General features: G+C 39.2%; 2 protein-coding genes across 51 annotated transcripts in view; one reads left to right on the forward strand and one right to left on the reverse strand.

Annotated features, from left to right (window-relative positions):
* Nucleotides 1-240: 240 nt before the first annotated feature.
* On the reverse strand, nt 241-3,425 carry Spaca5 (sperm acrosome associated 5). Its single transcript, NM_001108058.1, is given in 4 exon segments — nt 241-410; nt 506-584; nt 2,709-2,867; nt 3,281-3,425. Coding segments are annotated over 4 exon segments (483 nt in total). The 3' UTR covers nt 241-310.
* Nucleotides 3,426-8,865: 5,440 nt separating this feature from the next.
* Zfp182 (zinc finger protein 182) overlaps nt 8,866-18,606 on the forward strand; it is a 74,009-nt gene continuing 64,268 nt past the window's right edge. For 6 of the 50 annotated variants that reach the window (XM_087598875.1, XM_087598847.1, XM_087598879.1 and 3 more), the window contains exons 1-3: nt 10,203-10,309; nt 10,548-10,704; nt 11,492-11,546. Coding sequence is in view for 12 of the 50 variants with exons in the window: in XM_087598864.1 (XP_087454990.1) it covers nt 11,532-11,546 (15 nt within the window). In the remaining 38 variants the exon portion in view is untranslated. 50 annotated transcript variants of the gene reach the window in all.

Consider the following 18,606-nt stretch of genomic DNA (forward strand, 5'->3'; position numbering starts at 1 on the left):
AAACAGAGAAAAATTCAGTGTCTATTTAAAGGAAGCATAACTAGTAGGTGGTAGATAGCATATATACATCAAAGGGAAACTGTGCTCTTGATTTCTATACTATCCTCCCCAACATCCAAGTGATCTTGTATCACCAGATTAGATCTATGAACTTGTGGAGCAAAGATTGACTGGGAGTACTTTGAGGCATTAGAAACATGAAGAAAGCCAAAGAATCTGGCAGGTAATACATCTTGCATTATTTATATATGCCAACTTTTATTAAACCCACAAAAGATAAAATGGAATTTCTATCTTTATAAAATCTGAGTCACCAGTCATCATAGTTTGAGTCAGCTTTCAGAGGCACATCACACCCCTTGAGCCATTCAGATAAATCATGACCAGCACAGTGCCGGGTCCAGGAATCCCTGGGAAATAAAAGGAGGAAAGGAAAATGAAATGGACAAGTTAGTAGCAATGCTATTTGTGCTGTTCAAGGTTCAGACCATGCTCACAAACTTACCAGGCCTTCATACTCTTATGTGAGGATACAACCCTCTTGGCACACATGATATCATCCAGAATATGGCGGTTGAGTAGGTCTAGGGAATGGGAAAAGAAGAATGAGCTGATGCGATGCATTAGTGACATAGTAAAATATTTGAAGGGCCTAAGGTTTCTGGATTCCTTAAAGCCTAAATAATCTTAGCTATGATTTTGGCAAATTGTAAATGACCCAAATTCTTTGCTAGATAATCATGAACTATTTCAATTGCCGTTGACTGGTGCTATAAAATCTTAACTCATGTTGAATGATCTTTTTGACTTTGACTATCATGACTTTGACTTTTGAATAACTCCAACCACCATAATGAGGTCCTGGACATCCTCCACTCAACACTGGTCAGTTCCAGATTACATCAACTGTCATCATGTATAGGGTTGAATGATGTCAACTATAATATTGGCTGATCTAGCTTTACCTCAACTACAATGTGGCTAACTGGGAACCTACTTTCTTTCCATATCGGTCAGTCCTGATGAATCCAAACACTATGTGGTTAGATCCTTGATAAATTCAGCTTTTATCTGAGTGTTATGAATGAACTCAATCAGGAATGAAGAGATAGCTCAGCAGTTATGAGTTATAACTTGCTTCTTTTGAAGAAGATCCAGGTTCGGTTCTAGAACCTACGTGGTAACTCCATTTCCAGGGAATTCCATTTCCTCTAACTCCAATTCCAGGGAATCTGACACCTTTTCTGCTCCATCTACAGACATGAGGCATAGACATAGTACACATATAAGCATGCCCATCAAATATTCATACATATAAAATGTAAATAAATACATCTTTTAAAAATAAAAAAAAATACTTTAATCTTCATACTGGCCAGCTACATTGAGTTTCACCCATCATACTACATAGTTCTACATGATCTGAACTGCCATGTTAACTAGGCCAGGATGGCATTTACTTACCACTTGCCTAATTAGTATTCTCAACCACCAAGCTGACCAGTCCTGAAAAGTCTTATTTTATTATTTTATTATTTATATGTATGTATGGGTGTATATCACAAGGATAGGTGTACCCAGGAAGGTTAGAAGAGTGTATCAGATCCCCTAGAGTGGATTTATAAGGGATTATAAGTCATCTAACATGAGTGCTGGGAAGTGAACTTGGGTCTGCTGGAAGAGCAATAAACACTCAACCATTGAGCTATCTTTCTAGCTCCCTAGATAATCATAATTACAAATGTGACTAGCTGTAATTTGTCCTTCATTTTGATTTGAATTCCTGATTGAGCTCATTCATAACACTCAGATAGAAGCTGAACTTATCAAGGATCTAATCACATAGGGTTTGAATTCATCAGGACTGACCCATATGGAAAGAAAGTAGGTTCCCAATTATAAATGACCTTACTGGTCATGTTATCTCAAACTGAACAACTTTAATCTTTATTTTACCTACTCAAGTAAAAACTCATTATTCATTTGCCCTATCTAAGTTCATCTGAAGTTCTAAACAACCTCAACCTTCATTCAATCTTGCCACTCTTGGATGACTACTTCTGTCATGTATTCAAGACAGATGATCTCAACCTCCACTCGGCCTGGCTTCAGATAATTATAGTCTCCATTTTAGCCTGTTGTAGATAACCTTAGCCATCATTGTGGCTAAACTTAAGAGAAATTTCAATTGAAAATCATATATATAGATATATATAAATATATGCATGCCTGGAAAGTTTCATCCCTCAGGTTGTTTGGTTTTGTTCATATTTCTATACTTACGCATCTTTCCTCAGGGCCTAGATAGCACATTATTCTCTATTTCACATGGGGCAAAGTTTCCTGTTTCCAAAATGTTAAAAAAAAAACTGCAGCTTGCATTTTAAAAGAGGTTGGGGTTGTAATGGGCATTTGCACTACTTCTGACCCAAATAACCTCTGGTGTAGACTTCAGGATGCTTTCTCCATCAACTTGGAGAGTTTCTTCCTTTCTTGTTATTTTTATCCTTCAGCAAAAGATTAAGATTTAAAAGACATTGCTGCCAGATGTGGTAGCATTCAGGAGGCAGAGGCAGGAGGATCTCTTGAGTTTAAGGCCAGCCTGGAGAGAGACCCTATCTCAAAACAACAACAAAAGACACTGCTTTCTATGTATGACAAGGGAGGCAGGTGGCAGACAGTTCTGTGTGTCCACAGGAATGCCTTACCATTACAATCCATGTGGCAGAGGTTCTGAGTGGGTGTGATGCCATTGTTACACCACCAAGCAGAGTTCAACTGGAAAATGCCATATTCACTGCTGCCATCTGGATTGTGGTCCACAAAAGAGGTGTCAAAACCACTTTCATAGTGTGCCACACACAGCCCTAGGACAAAGAGGGTAGTTAGAAGGTGGGCATAAGCATAAGAATAAGGAAGCTAGGAGAAGAGGGGAAACGATGGATTTGACTCTCATCTTAATTGTAAACATGGTGATCTTGGATTGGCTATATGGTGTTGATTCTGGTGATGTATTGCTGATGCTAGTGGTGAATGGTGGTAAACATAATATTGATGGTAGTGGTGGTGTTAATAATAGAACTAACAATTGTGAAGATAGTGATGACAATGACTTTATAGTTGAATTAAACTAGTCATCATAATCAGATGGTGACTGAAAAGATTGTGTCCCTGCCCCAAAAAAGGATGAAAAATGTACAAGTTGACAGTGAAATGGGTAAATTTCTGAGTGAAATTGGTAAATTTGGGTGGATAAGACTTGGGGCAATGGGAATCTTACAGTCTCCAACAGTGTAGCCTTTGAAGCCATTGAGGCCAGCTTTCTCCAGCTTCCTTGCCAGCTCACAGCGTTCATAAATCTTGGCATCCACTGTGGCAAGCAACAGTGTGGCCAAGATCACCACCACAGTACTGCAGAACTGCATGGCAGCCAAAAACCCTTCTATATGGTCCCTTGCCTCAGATCCAGTGATGATCAGGAATAGGGAATAGCATTCTAGAATGCTAGGCTTTATGAGCACAAGTCTGAACGATAGATTCTGGAACATATGGGCTACATGGCTGGGGGCTGAACCACTTTCCTGAATACAAACTCTGTTAAATACTAAGAGAAAGAAAAACACTAACATATACACACATAATGATGGGAGATAAATACAGGGAGAAATTCGGAAATATGAGAAAGATGCAGGGAGAAAGATTGGATATACACAAAAGATGTATGGAACTTGAATACTTATCCTTACAGTAGACCCACATTCTTCTACATTTTTTAATATTGTCCTACCTTGTTCTATCCTTGCTAATCATTCTTTGCCACTTGGCTACCTCCTCTAGTCATGCAGATGCTTGTTGAGTCTATTACCCACTCTGCTGAGTGGTCAGACACTGTGTTTACTGTCACCTCTAATTCCTTAGGTTGTGCAGAATATGACTGCCGTGTCCTCTGGCTACCCCTGATTACCTTTAGTAACTCATGGGCTTCGTCTGTTTGTACTGCTATAGCAGAATACCTGAGACTATGTAATTCATTAAGAACAGAAATATATTTCCTTATAGTTTTGGAGGCTGATAAGTCCAATATTACAATGACAGTATTTGATGAGTGTTTTCTTACCTTATTATCACTTGGTGGAAGGCAGGGGGATTAGAGTGAACTAATTTCTGCAAGCTATTTTGGTAGTTGTCTTGAAAGGACAATGTAAACCCTATTTGTCTCCATTTAAGGACCAGGCCTGATTCTGAAAAGAAGGCCATAGGCACCAGCTCCAAGGACAGACCATAAGATCTAGAATAAGATTGTAAAACCCCTTCCCAAAAAACAGTCTGGGGATAACCACAAGAACAGGAAAATATCTTATCCCAGGATGGGTTATCTGTGCTAGTCAATCTGATCTCAACCTGTAGTTAAATGTTCATGACATAGGATGTAGACCACTGACTACCTGGCACACGCCAACCAGAAGCTGATCCCTGCACCTCCCCAGCATTCACCAATGAAATTTTAGATTGCCTAACCCACTATATATAGAAGAACTAACATAGTAGCCAATCAAAGTTATAGTAATGTTGTTGCTTTGGCCCCTGCCAACCACATTAGAGATTACATAATACTTCTAGAGAATTATTCTGGTTCCCTACTAGAAGGTCAGTATACCTTTGTATGAAGTTGCCATTTCAATGAATGGTTGATTTTTCCCACCATACACACACACACACACACACACACACACACACACACACACACTGCATGCTAGATGTTTCTGCAGAATAAATGCTCTTTGTCTCTGCATACTATCTAAGTCTGGGGTCTCCCTTCAGTGATTATCAGACCTTTACAGTGTTAGGGCTACTATTGCTATGATTAAACATCATGACCCGTGATTTTTGGGGGGAGGGTGGTAGTGGGGGGAGGATGGGGAGGAGAACACCCATAAAGAAGGGGAGGGAGAGGGGCTAGGGGGATGTAGGCCAGGAATCTGGGAAAGGGAAGAACATTCGAAATGTAAATAAGAAATACTCAAGGTAATAAAAAAAAAAGAAAAAAACAATCATCCACCATGATCAAGTAGGCTTCATCCCAAGCATGCAGGAATCGTTTAATATACGGAAAAACATCAATGTAATCCATTATATAAACAAACTGAAAGAACAAAACCACATGATCATTTCATTAGATGCTGAGAAAGCATTTGACAAAATTCAACACCTCTTCATGATCAAAGTCCTGGAAAGAACAGGAATTCAAGGCCCATACCTAAACATAGTAAAACCATATACAGCAAACCAGTTGCTAACATTAAACTAAATGGAGAGAAACTTGAAGCAATCCCACTAAAATCAGGGACTAGACAAGGCTGCCCACTCTCTCCCTACTTATTCAACATAGTTCTTGAAGTCCTATCCAGAGCAATCAGACAACAAAAGGAGATCAAGGGGATACAGATTGGAAAAGAAGAAGTCAAAATATCACTATTTGCAGATGACATGATACTATGTTAAAACGATCCCAAAAGTTCCACCCGAGAACTCGTAAACCTGATAAACACCTTCAGCAAAGTGGCGGGGTATAAAATTAACTCAAATAAATCAGTAGCCTTCCTCTGCACAAAAGAGAAACAAGCCGAGAAAGAAATTATGGAAATGACACCCTTCATAATAGTCCCAAATAATATAAAGTAACTTGGTGTGACTTTATCCAAGCAACTAAAAGATCTGTATAATAAGAACTTCAAGCCTCTGAAGAAAGAAATTGAAGAAGACCTCAGAAGATGGAAAGATCTCCCATGCTCATGGATTGGCAGGATTAATATAGTAAAAATGGCCATTTTACCAAAAGCGATCTACAGATTCAATGCAATCCCCATCAAAATACCAATCCAATTCTTCAAAGAGTTAGACAGAACAATTTGCAAATTCATCTGGAATAACAAAAAACCCAGGATAGCTAAAACTATCCTCAACAATAAGAAGACCTCCTGGGGAATCACTATCCCTGAACTCAAGCAGTATTACAGAGCAATAGTGATAAAAACTGCATGGTATTGGTACAGAGACATACAGATAGACCAATGGAATAGAATTGAAGACCCAGAAATGAACCCACACACCTATGGTCACTTGATTTTTGACAACAGAGACAAAACCATCAAATGGAAAAAAGGTAGTATTTTCAGCAAATGGTGCTGGTTCAACTGGAGGTCAACATGTAGAAGAATGCAGATCTATCCATGCTTATCACCCTGTACAAAGCTTAAGTCCAAGTGGATCAAGGACCTCCACATCAAACCAGATACACTCAAACTAATAGAAGAAAAAGTGGGGAAGCATCTAGAACACATAGGCACTGGAGAAAATTTCCTGAACAAAACACCAATGGCTTATGCTCTAAGATCAAGAATAGACAAATGGGATCTCATAAAACTGCAAAGCTTCTTTAAGGCAAAGGACACTGTGGTTCAGACAAAACGGCAACCAACAGATTGGGAAAAGATCTTTACCAATCCTACAACAGATAGAGGGCTTATATCCAAAATATACAAAGAACTCAAGCAGTTAGACTGCAGGGAGACAAATAACCCTATTAAAAATGGGGTTCAGTGCTAAACAAAGAATTCACAGCTGAGGGATGCAGCATGGCTGAGAAACACCTAAAGAAATGTTCAACATCTTTAGTCATAAGGGAAATGCAAATCAATACTACCCTGAGATTTCACCTCACACCAGTGAGAATGGCTAAGATCAAAAACTCAGGTGACAGCAAATTCTGGCGAGGATGTGGAGAAAGAGGAACACTCCTCCATTGTTGGTGGGATTGCAGACTGGTACAACCATTCTGGAAATCAGTCTGGAGGTTCCTCAGAAAATTGGACATTGAACTACCTGAGGACCCAGCTATACCTCTCTTGGGCATATACCCAAAAGATGCCCCAACATATAACAAAGACACGTGCTCCATTATGTTCATAGCAGTCTTATTTATAATGGCCAGAAGCTGGAAAGAACCCAGATGCTCTTCAACAGAGGAATGGATACAGAAAATGTGGTACATCTACACAATGGAATATTACTCAGCTATCAAAAACAATTTCTTTATGAAATTCATAGGCAAATGGAGGAAACTGGAAAATATCATCCTGTGTGAGGTAACCCAATCACAGAAAAACACACATGGTATGCACTCATTGATAAGTGGCTATTAGCCCAAATGCTCGAATTATGCTAGATGCACAGAACACATGAAACTCAAGAAGGATGATCAAAATGCGAATGGTTCACTCCTTCTTTAAAAGGGGAACAAGAATACCCTTGGCAGGGAATAGGGAGGCAAAGATTAAAACAGAGGCAGAAGGAACACCCATTCAGAGCCTGCCCCACATGTGGCCCATACATATACAGCCACCCAATTAGACAAAATGGATGAAGCAAAGAAGTGCAGGCCGACAGGAACTGGATGTAGATCTCTCCTGAGAGACACAGCCAGAATACAGCAAACACAGAGGCAAATGCCAGCAGCAAACCACTGAACTGAGAACAGGACCCCCGTTGAAGGAATCAGAGACAGGACTGGAAGAGCTTGAAGGGGCTCGAGACCCCAAAAGTACAACAATGCCAAGCAACCAGAGCTTCCAGGGACTAAGCCAGTACCTAAAGACTATACATGGACTGACCCTGGACTCTGACCTCATAGGTAGCAATGAATATCCTAGTAAGAGCATCAGTGGAAGGGGAAGCCCTGGGTCCTGCTAAGACTGAACCCCCAGTGAACGTGATTGTTGGGGGAAGGGCGTTAATATGGGGAGGGTGGGGAGGGTAACACCCATAAAGAAGGGGAAGGGGACGGGTTATGGGGATGTTGGCCTGGAAACCGGTAAAGGGAATAACAATCAAAATGTAAATAAGAAATACCCAAGTTAATAAAGATGGAAAAAAAATTCTTGAGTAAGGTGAAAAGACCATCAGAACCAGTGCTAATTAAATCAATGTTAGTGAATGAAGATATGTCAGGTTGGTCATGGTGAAGTAATGTCCCCATCGTGGAAGAGTATCTGAGGACATTTAAATGCATATATAATATTATATGCATGTGGGTGCAATCAAAACACAGTTATTAGAACTATTGTATACTGGCTCACAGTGTGCTGTGATACTTAGGCCTACTAATAAAAGTGAAAGCCAATAACGTACAAAAAAATCAGAGAAGGAAAGCAGGTGAGGAGCATCTCTTCAAGCACTGTTCTTTAGAAGGTGGTGTTTACCTCAACATTTGTTAGGAATAAGCAGGTGGCGGCAGGAGAAGGTGGTCCCTTTGTGTAGGCTTCTGGTATGTGGACCCTTAGCTCTATAAGTAGCAGCATGAATCACAGCCATATGCTTTAGACAACCCTAGTCTTGCCTTTTAGCACCAATCAGAGCTTTTGAGACTCCTATTTGAACAACCTTGCCTCTTTAGGACCAGTGACAGTGAAAGACCCTAGCTCAAGTCTCAGGATGGCACGCCCCAGGAAACAAGAGAGACTGGTCTTGATGTAAAAGCAAGAGGTCGTTTAATAATAACGAAGCTCCGGGCCAACACGTGTCTCACGCAGGAGACAGAGGAGTTGACCCCGAAACTCAAAAGTCAGAGGTTTATATAGAGAAAGGTATGGGGTTTTGGCCCAGTTACATACAATTGGTTCATTAAACATAGCAGTGAGAACAAAGCAGAAAGAGCATGAGCTGGAAGTCAGTCAGTTATCAGGGTCTGGAGGACACCTAGTTAAAGTATTGCCCTGAGTGAGCTGGGGGGAGATGTCTTCCTGCCAGATGTCCCATGAATCAGTCCCATTAACTCGGGCTGGTTCCTGCATTCCTTTTCCTTATCTTTATGGCTTGCTAGTCCTGCCTGGACAGTGTTTCCTGTGCTCCTTTATCTTTATGGCCTGCTAGTCCTGGCTGCAGGGCTCAGCCCTGAGTCTGTGGCTTTTGGGGTTTACTCTTTTATGGCCCGCTAGTCCTGCCTGGGCAGTGCTTCTTGCATTCCTTTATCTTTATGGCCTGCTAGTCCTGGTGGCAGGGCTTACTCTTTTATTTTGTATTTTTAAACCTTAAATTCGTATAATTTTTCTTTCAACAGCAGTCCCTCGCCTAGGCCAGCTGAAAGGAAATGTTCCACTTCAAGTTGCAGGGTGTTCTTGAGTTCTCCAAGTTTTGTGGTAGCCAAAGCTGTGGTACAAACTCCCAACTAAGCCATTTGAGGTTGTGCTGCCACCTGCTGCAGCCACCACTTGCCACCAAACAGGGAATTAAAAAAAATTGCCAAAGACCAGTGACTGAAAATCTTTTAGCCTGTCCACTAATCCTGTCTCAGAAAAGGCTCCCAGCCAGCTGTTGGGTAACAAAAAGGGGTGAGAGTTTTATTTGGGCTATCCTGCACCATTTAAAAAGAGTATATTATTATTGAGTACACTGCAGGGGAGTAGTGAAGTGGGCAGTAACTAACTGCTTGTAGCTTTATATGTAGTTTTAAGCTCAGTATACAATGTCAGGTTGCTTCATCTGTTTCAATAAATAAAATATGAAGTCCTGTAGTCAATACCTACACCTACTCATTCCCAGCACAATGACTGCTTTCACAGGAAAGGTGAAGGCACTGTCAGCCCCCACTTAAGTATTGTGCTTTTCTTTGTGTGACCCCCTTGTGGCAGTTAATTCTTCCGCTGTTTTTTAAAAAGTCCACGGGTCTTTCTGATGCTAGAGGGCAAACTCCCAGTTCTAGACAAAAGAATGCAGCCAGTGGTTTCTCCCTAAACTGTTATTCAAATTACTTAAAGCCTTCGGGGTCCCAGCATTGTCTTGTTAATTACACCTGTAACCCTGTGGCTGTTTTCTGAATTCACTACACTAAATTTGCCCTTGTTGGAATAATTTTCTTAATTGGACACTCCCCTTTTCACCCTATCCAAAAAAAAAAAAAAAAATGGCGCGCCTGAAGTCCTTAGAAGAGCTAACCTCTGTGAAATAAACACCAGCTTTGCCAAGTCACTCGGGAGCTTAAAAGAAACAGTGGATGCAGATTTTTTTTTTTCTTATCGGTGACATCACCGACGCGGTCTGCTACCTTCCGCGCCTGCGTTGAGCCTGGTCGCCGTTGCGCGCCATGTTGATAATTGGCGGATGCTGTCTCAAAAGCAAACCTGAGCATGCGTAGAACAAGCCGCCTTCCCAGTTTAGGCGGCAGAGACAGCTACTAGGTCCGATGCGGAAGTGCTTTCCCAGGCCGTTCACCGAAAGGTCTACCTACCCAACAGCCCGAAAAAAATCTGGTTGAGTAAGGTTGAGGGTCTAACACCTAGGGTCATGAGCTGAGTGGTTGGGAGTTCGGGGGTGGAGGGGGATGAGTGAAAAGAGGTTTGTTATGTCATTAATGCAAGAGACTGGGAGATGGGGTGATGGGGGCTTGAGAGAGCAGTGAACGGGGGTCTTGCGGACCTAATAGTGGACAAAGTTATGAGGCTAGATAGGATTAAGTGAGTCTTACTAATCTGTGGCTTATACACATTTTCTAGCACAGTGATCTCCCCTCTTTAGATGGCCCCCCTTGTCTCCATCTAACAGTGTACCGCTCGTGGGAGTCGTGGGGAACAGTGCTGCATTGAAGGGTGCTGGATTGAATCAGCATTCAAAGGCTTCTTTACAGTGCCTGAGCTAGACGGCCCCAGTGAGGTGAGAGAAGAGGAAAAATAACATCTTAGAGCCTTACCGACCTTTGGACATTTTGAGGTCTGAGGAGGGATAACAGGTACCATTTGAATAATAAGTAGAGGCTTGTTTTTTTAGAATTTAATAAATAATATTTGAGTTATGAATGAATTTGAAGATAGAGGGGAAGAAAATAGGAACTAACTTTATCTCTTATTTAAATGTCCATCTTCGACATTCAAGGGCTATAACTTAATAGTTAACATTTTATTTACATATTAAAAATGTATGCCTGAAGTTTTATATCTTTTTTATTTAGAAATTTAATTTGTAACATTTTCTAAACTCTAAATTTTCTAACATTTTCTAAACATGTAGATAATAAGTGTACAGTTCCATACATTATTTTAACAACTGTATAGCATTTCATCTTGAATTTCTACTTATTATCATATTATACATTTTCTATGATTGCTTTAGTTTGGCATTATTAAAATCTGTTCTGTGTATCTCAGTGGTATAGTACTGGCTTAGTATGCACAAGGCTGTAGGAATAGGTTCTATCAATACTACAAGAAAACGTTTAATTTTCTTGTACTTGGAATGCAGAGATAGGAAGATCTCTGAGTTCAAGGCCAGCCAGGACCACATAGAGATCTTTCTCAAACAAACAAAAAAAAAAAAACCTTATAGTTGTCCATACTCTTTCAGAAAGTGGCCTCTCCTCACGTAAGGGGATTTTTGGGCAGATGATTCTGAGCACCTCAAATCTAATGGTTTCTACTCTTATATTCTACTCTGCTAATTCCAGCTCAGCTTTCATACATCTGTTTTCTCAAGAAAAGCAGGAAATGGCAAAACTCCAGGTAAGTATGTGGTCCATTTCTATATTTTATCATAGATGTGATGAGATATATATGCATCAGCACTGCAAAAGTAGGAAACTATAAATTACAGGGATAAGAGAAAATGAAAAATAACCAAATAAGGTCAAGTTAGATAGTTGATGCATTGAGTAAGTAAGGGTAGCAGATGTTTCTTAACTTATGATTATGTCATATTTTGGAGTTATGTTAATTCATAGTTGAAATTTCATTTAATACCTTTATTTCACTAAACATCATGGCAACATGGTATATTGTGGTGTGTATAGGCCATAATGACATTGCTTACTGGGAGCTGTTGCTCAGTGCTGCTTGCTGCCTTATGTCATGAGACAATAGAGTATCACTTATGTTTATTCCAGGAAAAATCAAAATTTGAATTATAGTTTCTATTCAGTTCACATTATTTTTGCACCATTGTTAAGTTAAAACAAAGTTAATTCTTTAGTTAAGATTATCTTCAAGGTTCCAGTTTGTTGTTGAATCATCTGGCAGCTATATGGTAGTATAAGCAGTGCCTTGACTTGCCTTATTTCATTAGGATAGTGTATACCAAGGCTTCAGGGTAAACCAAGGTTTTCTGGAATTGTATTTTGGGGCATTTTTTAGCTATGTCTTCATGTAGACTACTTCATGTAGTCTTCAGTAATAGACTGATAAAATGTTTCCCTGCTTTCTTGCAGTTAGTTCTCACAAAATTCCCTAGAGGGAAGGGAGACATTGGGAATGAAATCTCTTCTCTTTCAAATGATTTTTCTGCAATCATTTCCTCAGTTGGATTTTCAGTTCTCTTGCATCCAAAAGACAAATTCCCCAAGATATGTAAAACTTACCAACCTTTTTGTTCAGTGTTCAGTTTCTTTTTAATTACAGTGAAATCTTGCTGTTGTACAAGCTGATAAATGTTAACACAAGTAAATTGATGTAACCAGCTGACCAGGGAGATGGAGAATAGTTTCATCTTCCCCAAAAGCTATTTCCTGCTGTTCTTTTATAGTATCCCATCCTGTAGACTAAAGGAACTATAGATCTATTCTGTGTCATTACAGTTTTGTTTTCTCAAGTGTGTCATATAAAATGGGGTCACATATTTATAACCCTAGTTTGAAATTATATATTTGCTTTCAAGATTATTGATTTACATACATTTGAAGATATGTACATATAGTTCAAAGAATAATACAAAAGGGCCTGTATACCCATTATATCTCTCAGAACTATAGTATAATATTACAGACAGTTTATTGACATTAACATGATCAAAATATTGCATCACTTCCAGGCTTCCTCAAGGCTACATTCACTTCTCCCTAATCCTCCAGCCCCACCCCAGACCTAGTCTGCTGGAAACACCTATCTGTTCTCTTATTTCAGGAGTTTGGTTATTTCATATGATTTATATGAAATCATCTAAGAAACAGATACTCAGGCTACATAAAACCCTGTCTGCCCTCTCACTTCAAATCAGTTACCTTCCCGGCAGGATGGCATATAACTGTACTCTCAGCTGAAAAAAAAAGAACCATGAGTTCTGGGCTACTCTGCGCTACATAGCAGGATCCTGTCCCTAAAATACAAATGTTGAGGATGTAGCCCAGTGGTAGAGCATCTACCTAGCATGGGCAAGACCCCGGGCTCAGTTCCCAATGTTAAAAAATTATTGGTGGTATCCATCTTGTTCTGATTTTTAAAAAAGAATATTCAGCGCAGTTGTATATAGTTGGATACTGTGAGGACTAAGTATGTTTGTTAACTAGAATCACCTGGGAAGAAGGAAATTGAGGAAATGCCTCTAGCTGATTGGCCTTGTGGATTTTTTTTTGATTAATGGTTGCTGTGAGAAATCCCAGCCCCCTAATGGATGGTGCCACTCCTAGGCAGATGGTCCTGGGTTATATAAGAAAGAAAGTGATAAGAAGCCACACAAAATGATGCTATTTATATATTGAGGAATGCTTAGATCTGTCACTTCAAATACTTATCACTTAATCCTGTCTAGCTGAAATAGTCTATACTTTGTCTGGTATCTACCATTCTGCTCTCTACTACTACTGAGTTTGATTTAGATTCTACATGTAAGTGAGACAGTGCCCCAGGCTAGTGATGATCTTCCTATGTAGTTTATGATTGCCTTCCAAGTGCTAGGTTTATAGGTGTTTGCTTGCCTGTGTCTTTTTTCTTAGAAGAATCTGTTGAGGTTCCTTGATTGTTTTCAAGTGGAGTTGTTTACTTGCTATTGTACTTTTTGGCTATTAATACCTTATCAGAAATAATCTTTTTTATTAAAAATGATTTAAATATAACTTTTAAATATTTTTCCCAGTCCACAGGATTGCTTCTTTGCTATCTTAGCTATTTTTTCCTTATGCAGAAGTTTTTTCATTTAATTCTACTTACCTATTATTATTTCTCTTGTTGAGCCTTAGGGATCACATCCCAAACCAATTATTGCCTAGACTGATGCTGTGTTTTACTCATGGGATTTTTAATTTTTTTTCATAATTTTGATATGTAACCCAGGTTGACCAGAAACTGACTGTATAGTCCTTTTTTGGCCAGAAACTCTTGACCCTCCTGCCTCTTGGCATCTGAGTGCTATGTTGATAGACATGCACCACCATAGCCAGTTCCTGTGTTTCCATCTAGAAGTTGTCTATTTTGTTCTGTTGATTTGTGTATGTGTCTTACACCAGTACCTTTATTGATGTACCTTTATAATAAATCTTAAAATTAGATAGTATGAAGTCTTTATTCTACCTTGTCAAATTGTTAACCTATGTGTGCTCCTTTCCTTTTGACTTTTTGCATAAATCTTGCTTATATGTTTAAAAATATTTTGCTAGGACTGTGAATGAATTAAATAATATTGGATACAGTATACCCTCTTCATTTATTTAAATCTTTGGTCATCTCACTGATGTTATATTGTTTTCAGCATACAGGTCCTACGTATGTATTTTGTTCAGCTTAGGTCACCATGAAAGGATATCATAGTTGATAAAGGTATAATTCAGACATCAATACCACAAAAAAAGATTTAAAAAAAGCTTCATTTTGGGTGGCTTAAGCTATATAGACTTACCATTGTATAGCCTTGGAGACTATAAGTATAAGATCGGGTGCAAGCAGGGTTGGTTTCTGGTACAGTGCTTTCTTGACTGTTGATGGTTGCCTTTTTATGTCCTTTATTTATTTATTTATTTCATTTTATTGGATATTTTATGTATTTACGTTTCAAATGTTATCCCCTTCCCCCTCGCCCTGCTTCTATGAAGATGATCCCACTCCCACCTCAGCACTCTGGCATTACCCTACATTGGGGAAATAAGCCTTCAGAGGACCAAGGGCTTCTCCTCCTATTGATCCCAGACAATGCCATCCTCTGCTACATATGCAGCTGGAGCCATGGGTCCCTCCATGTGTACTCATTGGTTGGTGATTTAGTCTCTGGGAGCTCTGGGGGGGTTGTTTGATATTTTTGTTCTTCCTATAGGGTTGCAAACCCCTTCAGCTCCTTCAGTCCTATCTCTAACTCCTCCATTGTGGTCCCTGTGCTCAGTCCATGATTAGCTGCGAGCACCCTCATCTGTGTCAGTAAGGCTCTGGCAGAGCCTCTCAGGAGACACCCATATCTGGCTCCTGTCAGCAAGCACTTTCTTGGCATCAGCAATAGTAACTGGGTTTAGTGGCTGCATATGGGATGGATCCCCAGGTGGGGCAGTCTCTGGATGACCTTTTCCTAAGTCCCTGCTCCACTCTTTATCTCTGTATTTCCTCCTGAGAGTATTTTGTTCGCCTTTCTAAAAAGGAATCTACACTTTGGTCTTCTCCTTGAGCTTCATATTGTCTGTGAGTTGTTTCTTGGGTATTCCTAGCTTTTGGGCTAATGTCCATTTATCAGTGAGTACATACCATGTGTGTTTTTCTGTAATTGGGTTACTTCACTCAGGATGATATTTTCCAGTTTCCTCCATTTGCCTATGAATTTCATAAAGTCATTGTTTTTGATAGCTGAGTAATATTCCATTGTGTAGATGTACCACATTTTCTGTATCCATTCCTCTGTTGAAGGCCATCTGGGTTCTTTCCAGCTTCTGGCTATTATAAATAAGGCTGCAATGAACATAGTGGAGCACGTGTCTTTTTTATATGTTGAGGCATATTTTGGGTTTATGTCCAGGAGTGGTATAGCTGGGTCCTCAGGTAGTACTATGTCCAATTTTCTGAGTATGGCCTTTCGTATGTGTATATCATATGGTAAGAGGAAGGCAGAGAACTTGATTTGCTGTCCTTCCTCTTATGGACTCCTATCAGGTGAAGGCCCTACCCTTCTGACCTCATTTAACCTTACTATCTCCTTAATCTGCACCCCAAACCAAAGCACACTAGGGATTAAGATTTAAATGTATGTTTTGAAGGACACAGTTTCAGTCCACACTGATAGACTTATACATTGTTGTGGATAGGGTTATTTTGATCGTTTTTACTGTCCTTTATACTTGTCCACTTCTCCCAATGTTTTTACTCTTCCCAGATTCTCAGATAGTATACTGAGAATCTGATTCTCAGATACTTTCATGTCTTTTTTTTTGGGGGGGGGGGTCACCCATTGAGTTTCATTAAGGTTGTTTACAGGAGCAGAGTTCAGAGATTATTTACTGGCAACATTAAAAACACCTTACTAGTGGGTACCCCACTGAAGAAAATGCCTCATTTCCCCCCAGAGATCATTACCTACCTATAGATTCTTAGAGGGAAGTGGATCTCATTAGTCCCTCCCCCTAGAAAACTATTAAAATATTCCCAGTGAATAACCACAGGATCGTCAGCAGATACAGAAAAGTCTTCCAAAAATTCAAGAGTGGTTAAAGAAGTGGTTAAAGAGTGATAAAAGAAAATTAGAAAAAGAAGAAACTTTCTGAGCTCAGGTTTTTAAAAAAGACTTTAAAATTTCTAAAAAGAAAACATAAAATTGAATGATACAAGTCTCTATTCAAACATGCTTGTTTTCCCCCAGTGCTACTAAATATTAGGCTTGGAAAGAAGTCCATCCAAATGTGCAGGAAAATAGAAATAAAAGGTATGAACAAAAAAAAAAAAAAACAACTATCTCCATGTCAGGAAATGCATGATTAGGACTATCTAAGGCTATTAAGGTTGCTCAGCCAAAGCACAGAATTGAAGGTCAATAGACAAAAATCAGTTACAGTTCTACATACCGATAGTGACTATTGGAAAATAAACATTTAAAAACAAAAACTATTACAATCACTTTAAAAATGAAATACACACACACACACACACACACACACACACACACACACACACACACACACAGTCTTAGAGTTTTACTGCTGAGAAGAGTCACCATGACCAAGGCAACTCTTATAAAGGACAACAGGACAACATTTAATTGGGGCTGGCTTACAGGTTCAGAGGTTCAGTCCAGTATCATCAAGGCTGGAGCATGGCAGCACCCAGGCAGGCATGGTGCAGGAGGAGCTGACAGTTCTACATCTTCATCTGAAGGCTGCTAGCACAATACTGACTTCCAGGCAGCTAAGATGAGGGTCTTATAGCCCACATCCACAGTGACACACCTACACCAACAGGACCACAACTTCTAATAGTGCCACTCCCTGGATCAGGCATATACCATATGCAAACCATCACAAACATGCACACATATCTATATATGAAAACACATGATTATGTGGTATTATTAGCCCATTCAAAAACCTGGGAAAGTCATAGGCCCTAGAAGGTAAACTATAGCAGTTTTGTTAAATGGATGTGATACACCTGTCAGTTTGACTTCTAAGTACTTATATTTATCCTCATATATTCTTTCTTCTGTTATTTTTGATCAGAGATGCTTCTTTTTTTTTTACAAGAAGCAACAGTAGTGCAGTTCTACTGATTAAATTTTAAATATAGGACCATAGGGTACTTGAAATGAATCCTACTTGGTCGTAGTGTATTATTCCTTTTGGATATTTGTAAATCCAAACTACTAACATTTTAACTGTCACAGTTCTTGTGATAGATATGACTGTTTTTGGCTTGTTTGTTTTTGGGACAGCCCTGGCTGTCCTGAAACCACGTGTAAATTAGATTGGCCTTGAACTCAGAGATCCACCTGCCTTTGCCTCCCAGAATTAAAGGTGTGTGCCAATATATCCACATACTACACTGTTTTTCTTTTTAGTTTTTATCAGTGTAATACCTCATGAGATTGAAACTATTTCTTTCACTACTATTTTCTGGGAACTACTTTGAACTAGAGTCGATTCTATTTTAAATATTTCATAGACAGTGTTTGAACTGTGGTTTTTTGGTTTGTGTGTGTGTGTGTGTGTGTGTGTGTGTGTGTGTGTGTGTGTGTGTGTGTAGGCTAACTAAACAGTTCAGTTCCAGGGACTGAAGATATGGCACAGTGATACCTAGATACCTAGCTGTAATAGATGACTAATGGTATAATGCCCTAGGTTATATGCCTGTACCACAAAATAAATAAATAAATACTCAACTTCTTTACTATTCCAGATATATTCATGTTAACTTCTTTTTTCATCTTGGACAAGCTTTGGTGTCTGAAAAATTACTCCATTTATAAATTTAAAATTATATATATAATATATATAAAGTTTTTTCAGATGTCATAGCCTCTCAATATCTATTATTTTATTTCTAGTATTAGCAATTTATGACTCCATACTCTGCCAGTCTTGCTAAGGCTTAGTAAAGTGTTTATCCTTTTAGATTTATTTTGTTAAGTTTTATGTGTATGGGTACTTTGTCTGCATTTATGTATGCATACCATGTGCCTGCCTGGAGTTTACAAAGGTCAGAAGAAGGTATTAGATCCCCAGAACTGGGTCACAGACAGTTCTAACCCCACACATGGGACCTGAAATGAGGGTTCCATATAAGAACAGCAAGTGCTTATAATCACTGAGCCATCTCTCCAGCCCATTATGATACTTTTAAAATAATCATTCTTTCTTTATTGATTTGTCTGTGTTGTTTTTTCATTACTTCT

Source organism: Rattus norvegicus, chromosome X (genome assembly GCF_021556685.1).
Source record: "Rattus norvegicus strain SHRSP/BbbUtx chromosome X, alternate assembly SHRSP_T2T, whole genome shotgun sequence".
Classification (NCBI taxonomy): Eukaryota; Metazoa; Chordata; class Mammalia; order Rodentia; family Muridae; genus Rattus; species Rattus norvegicus.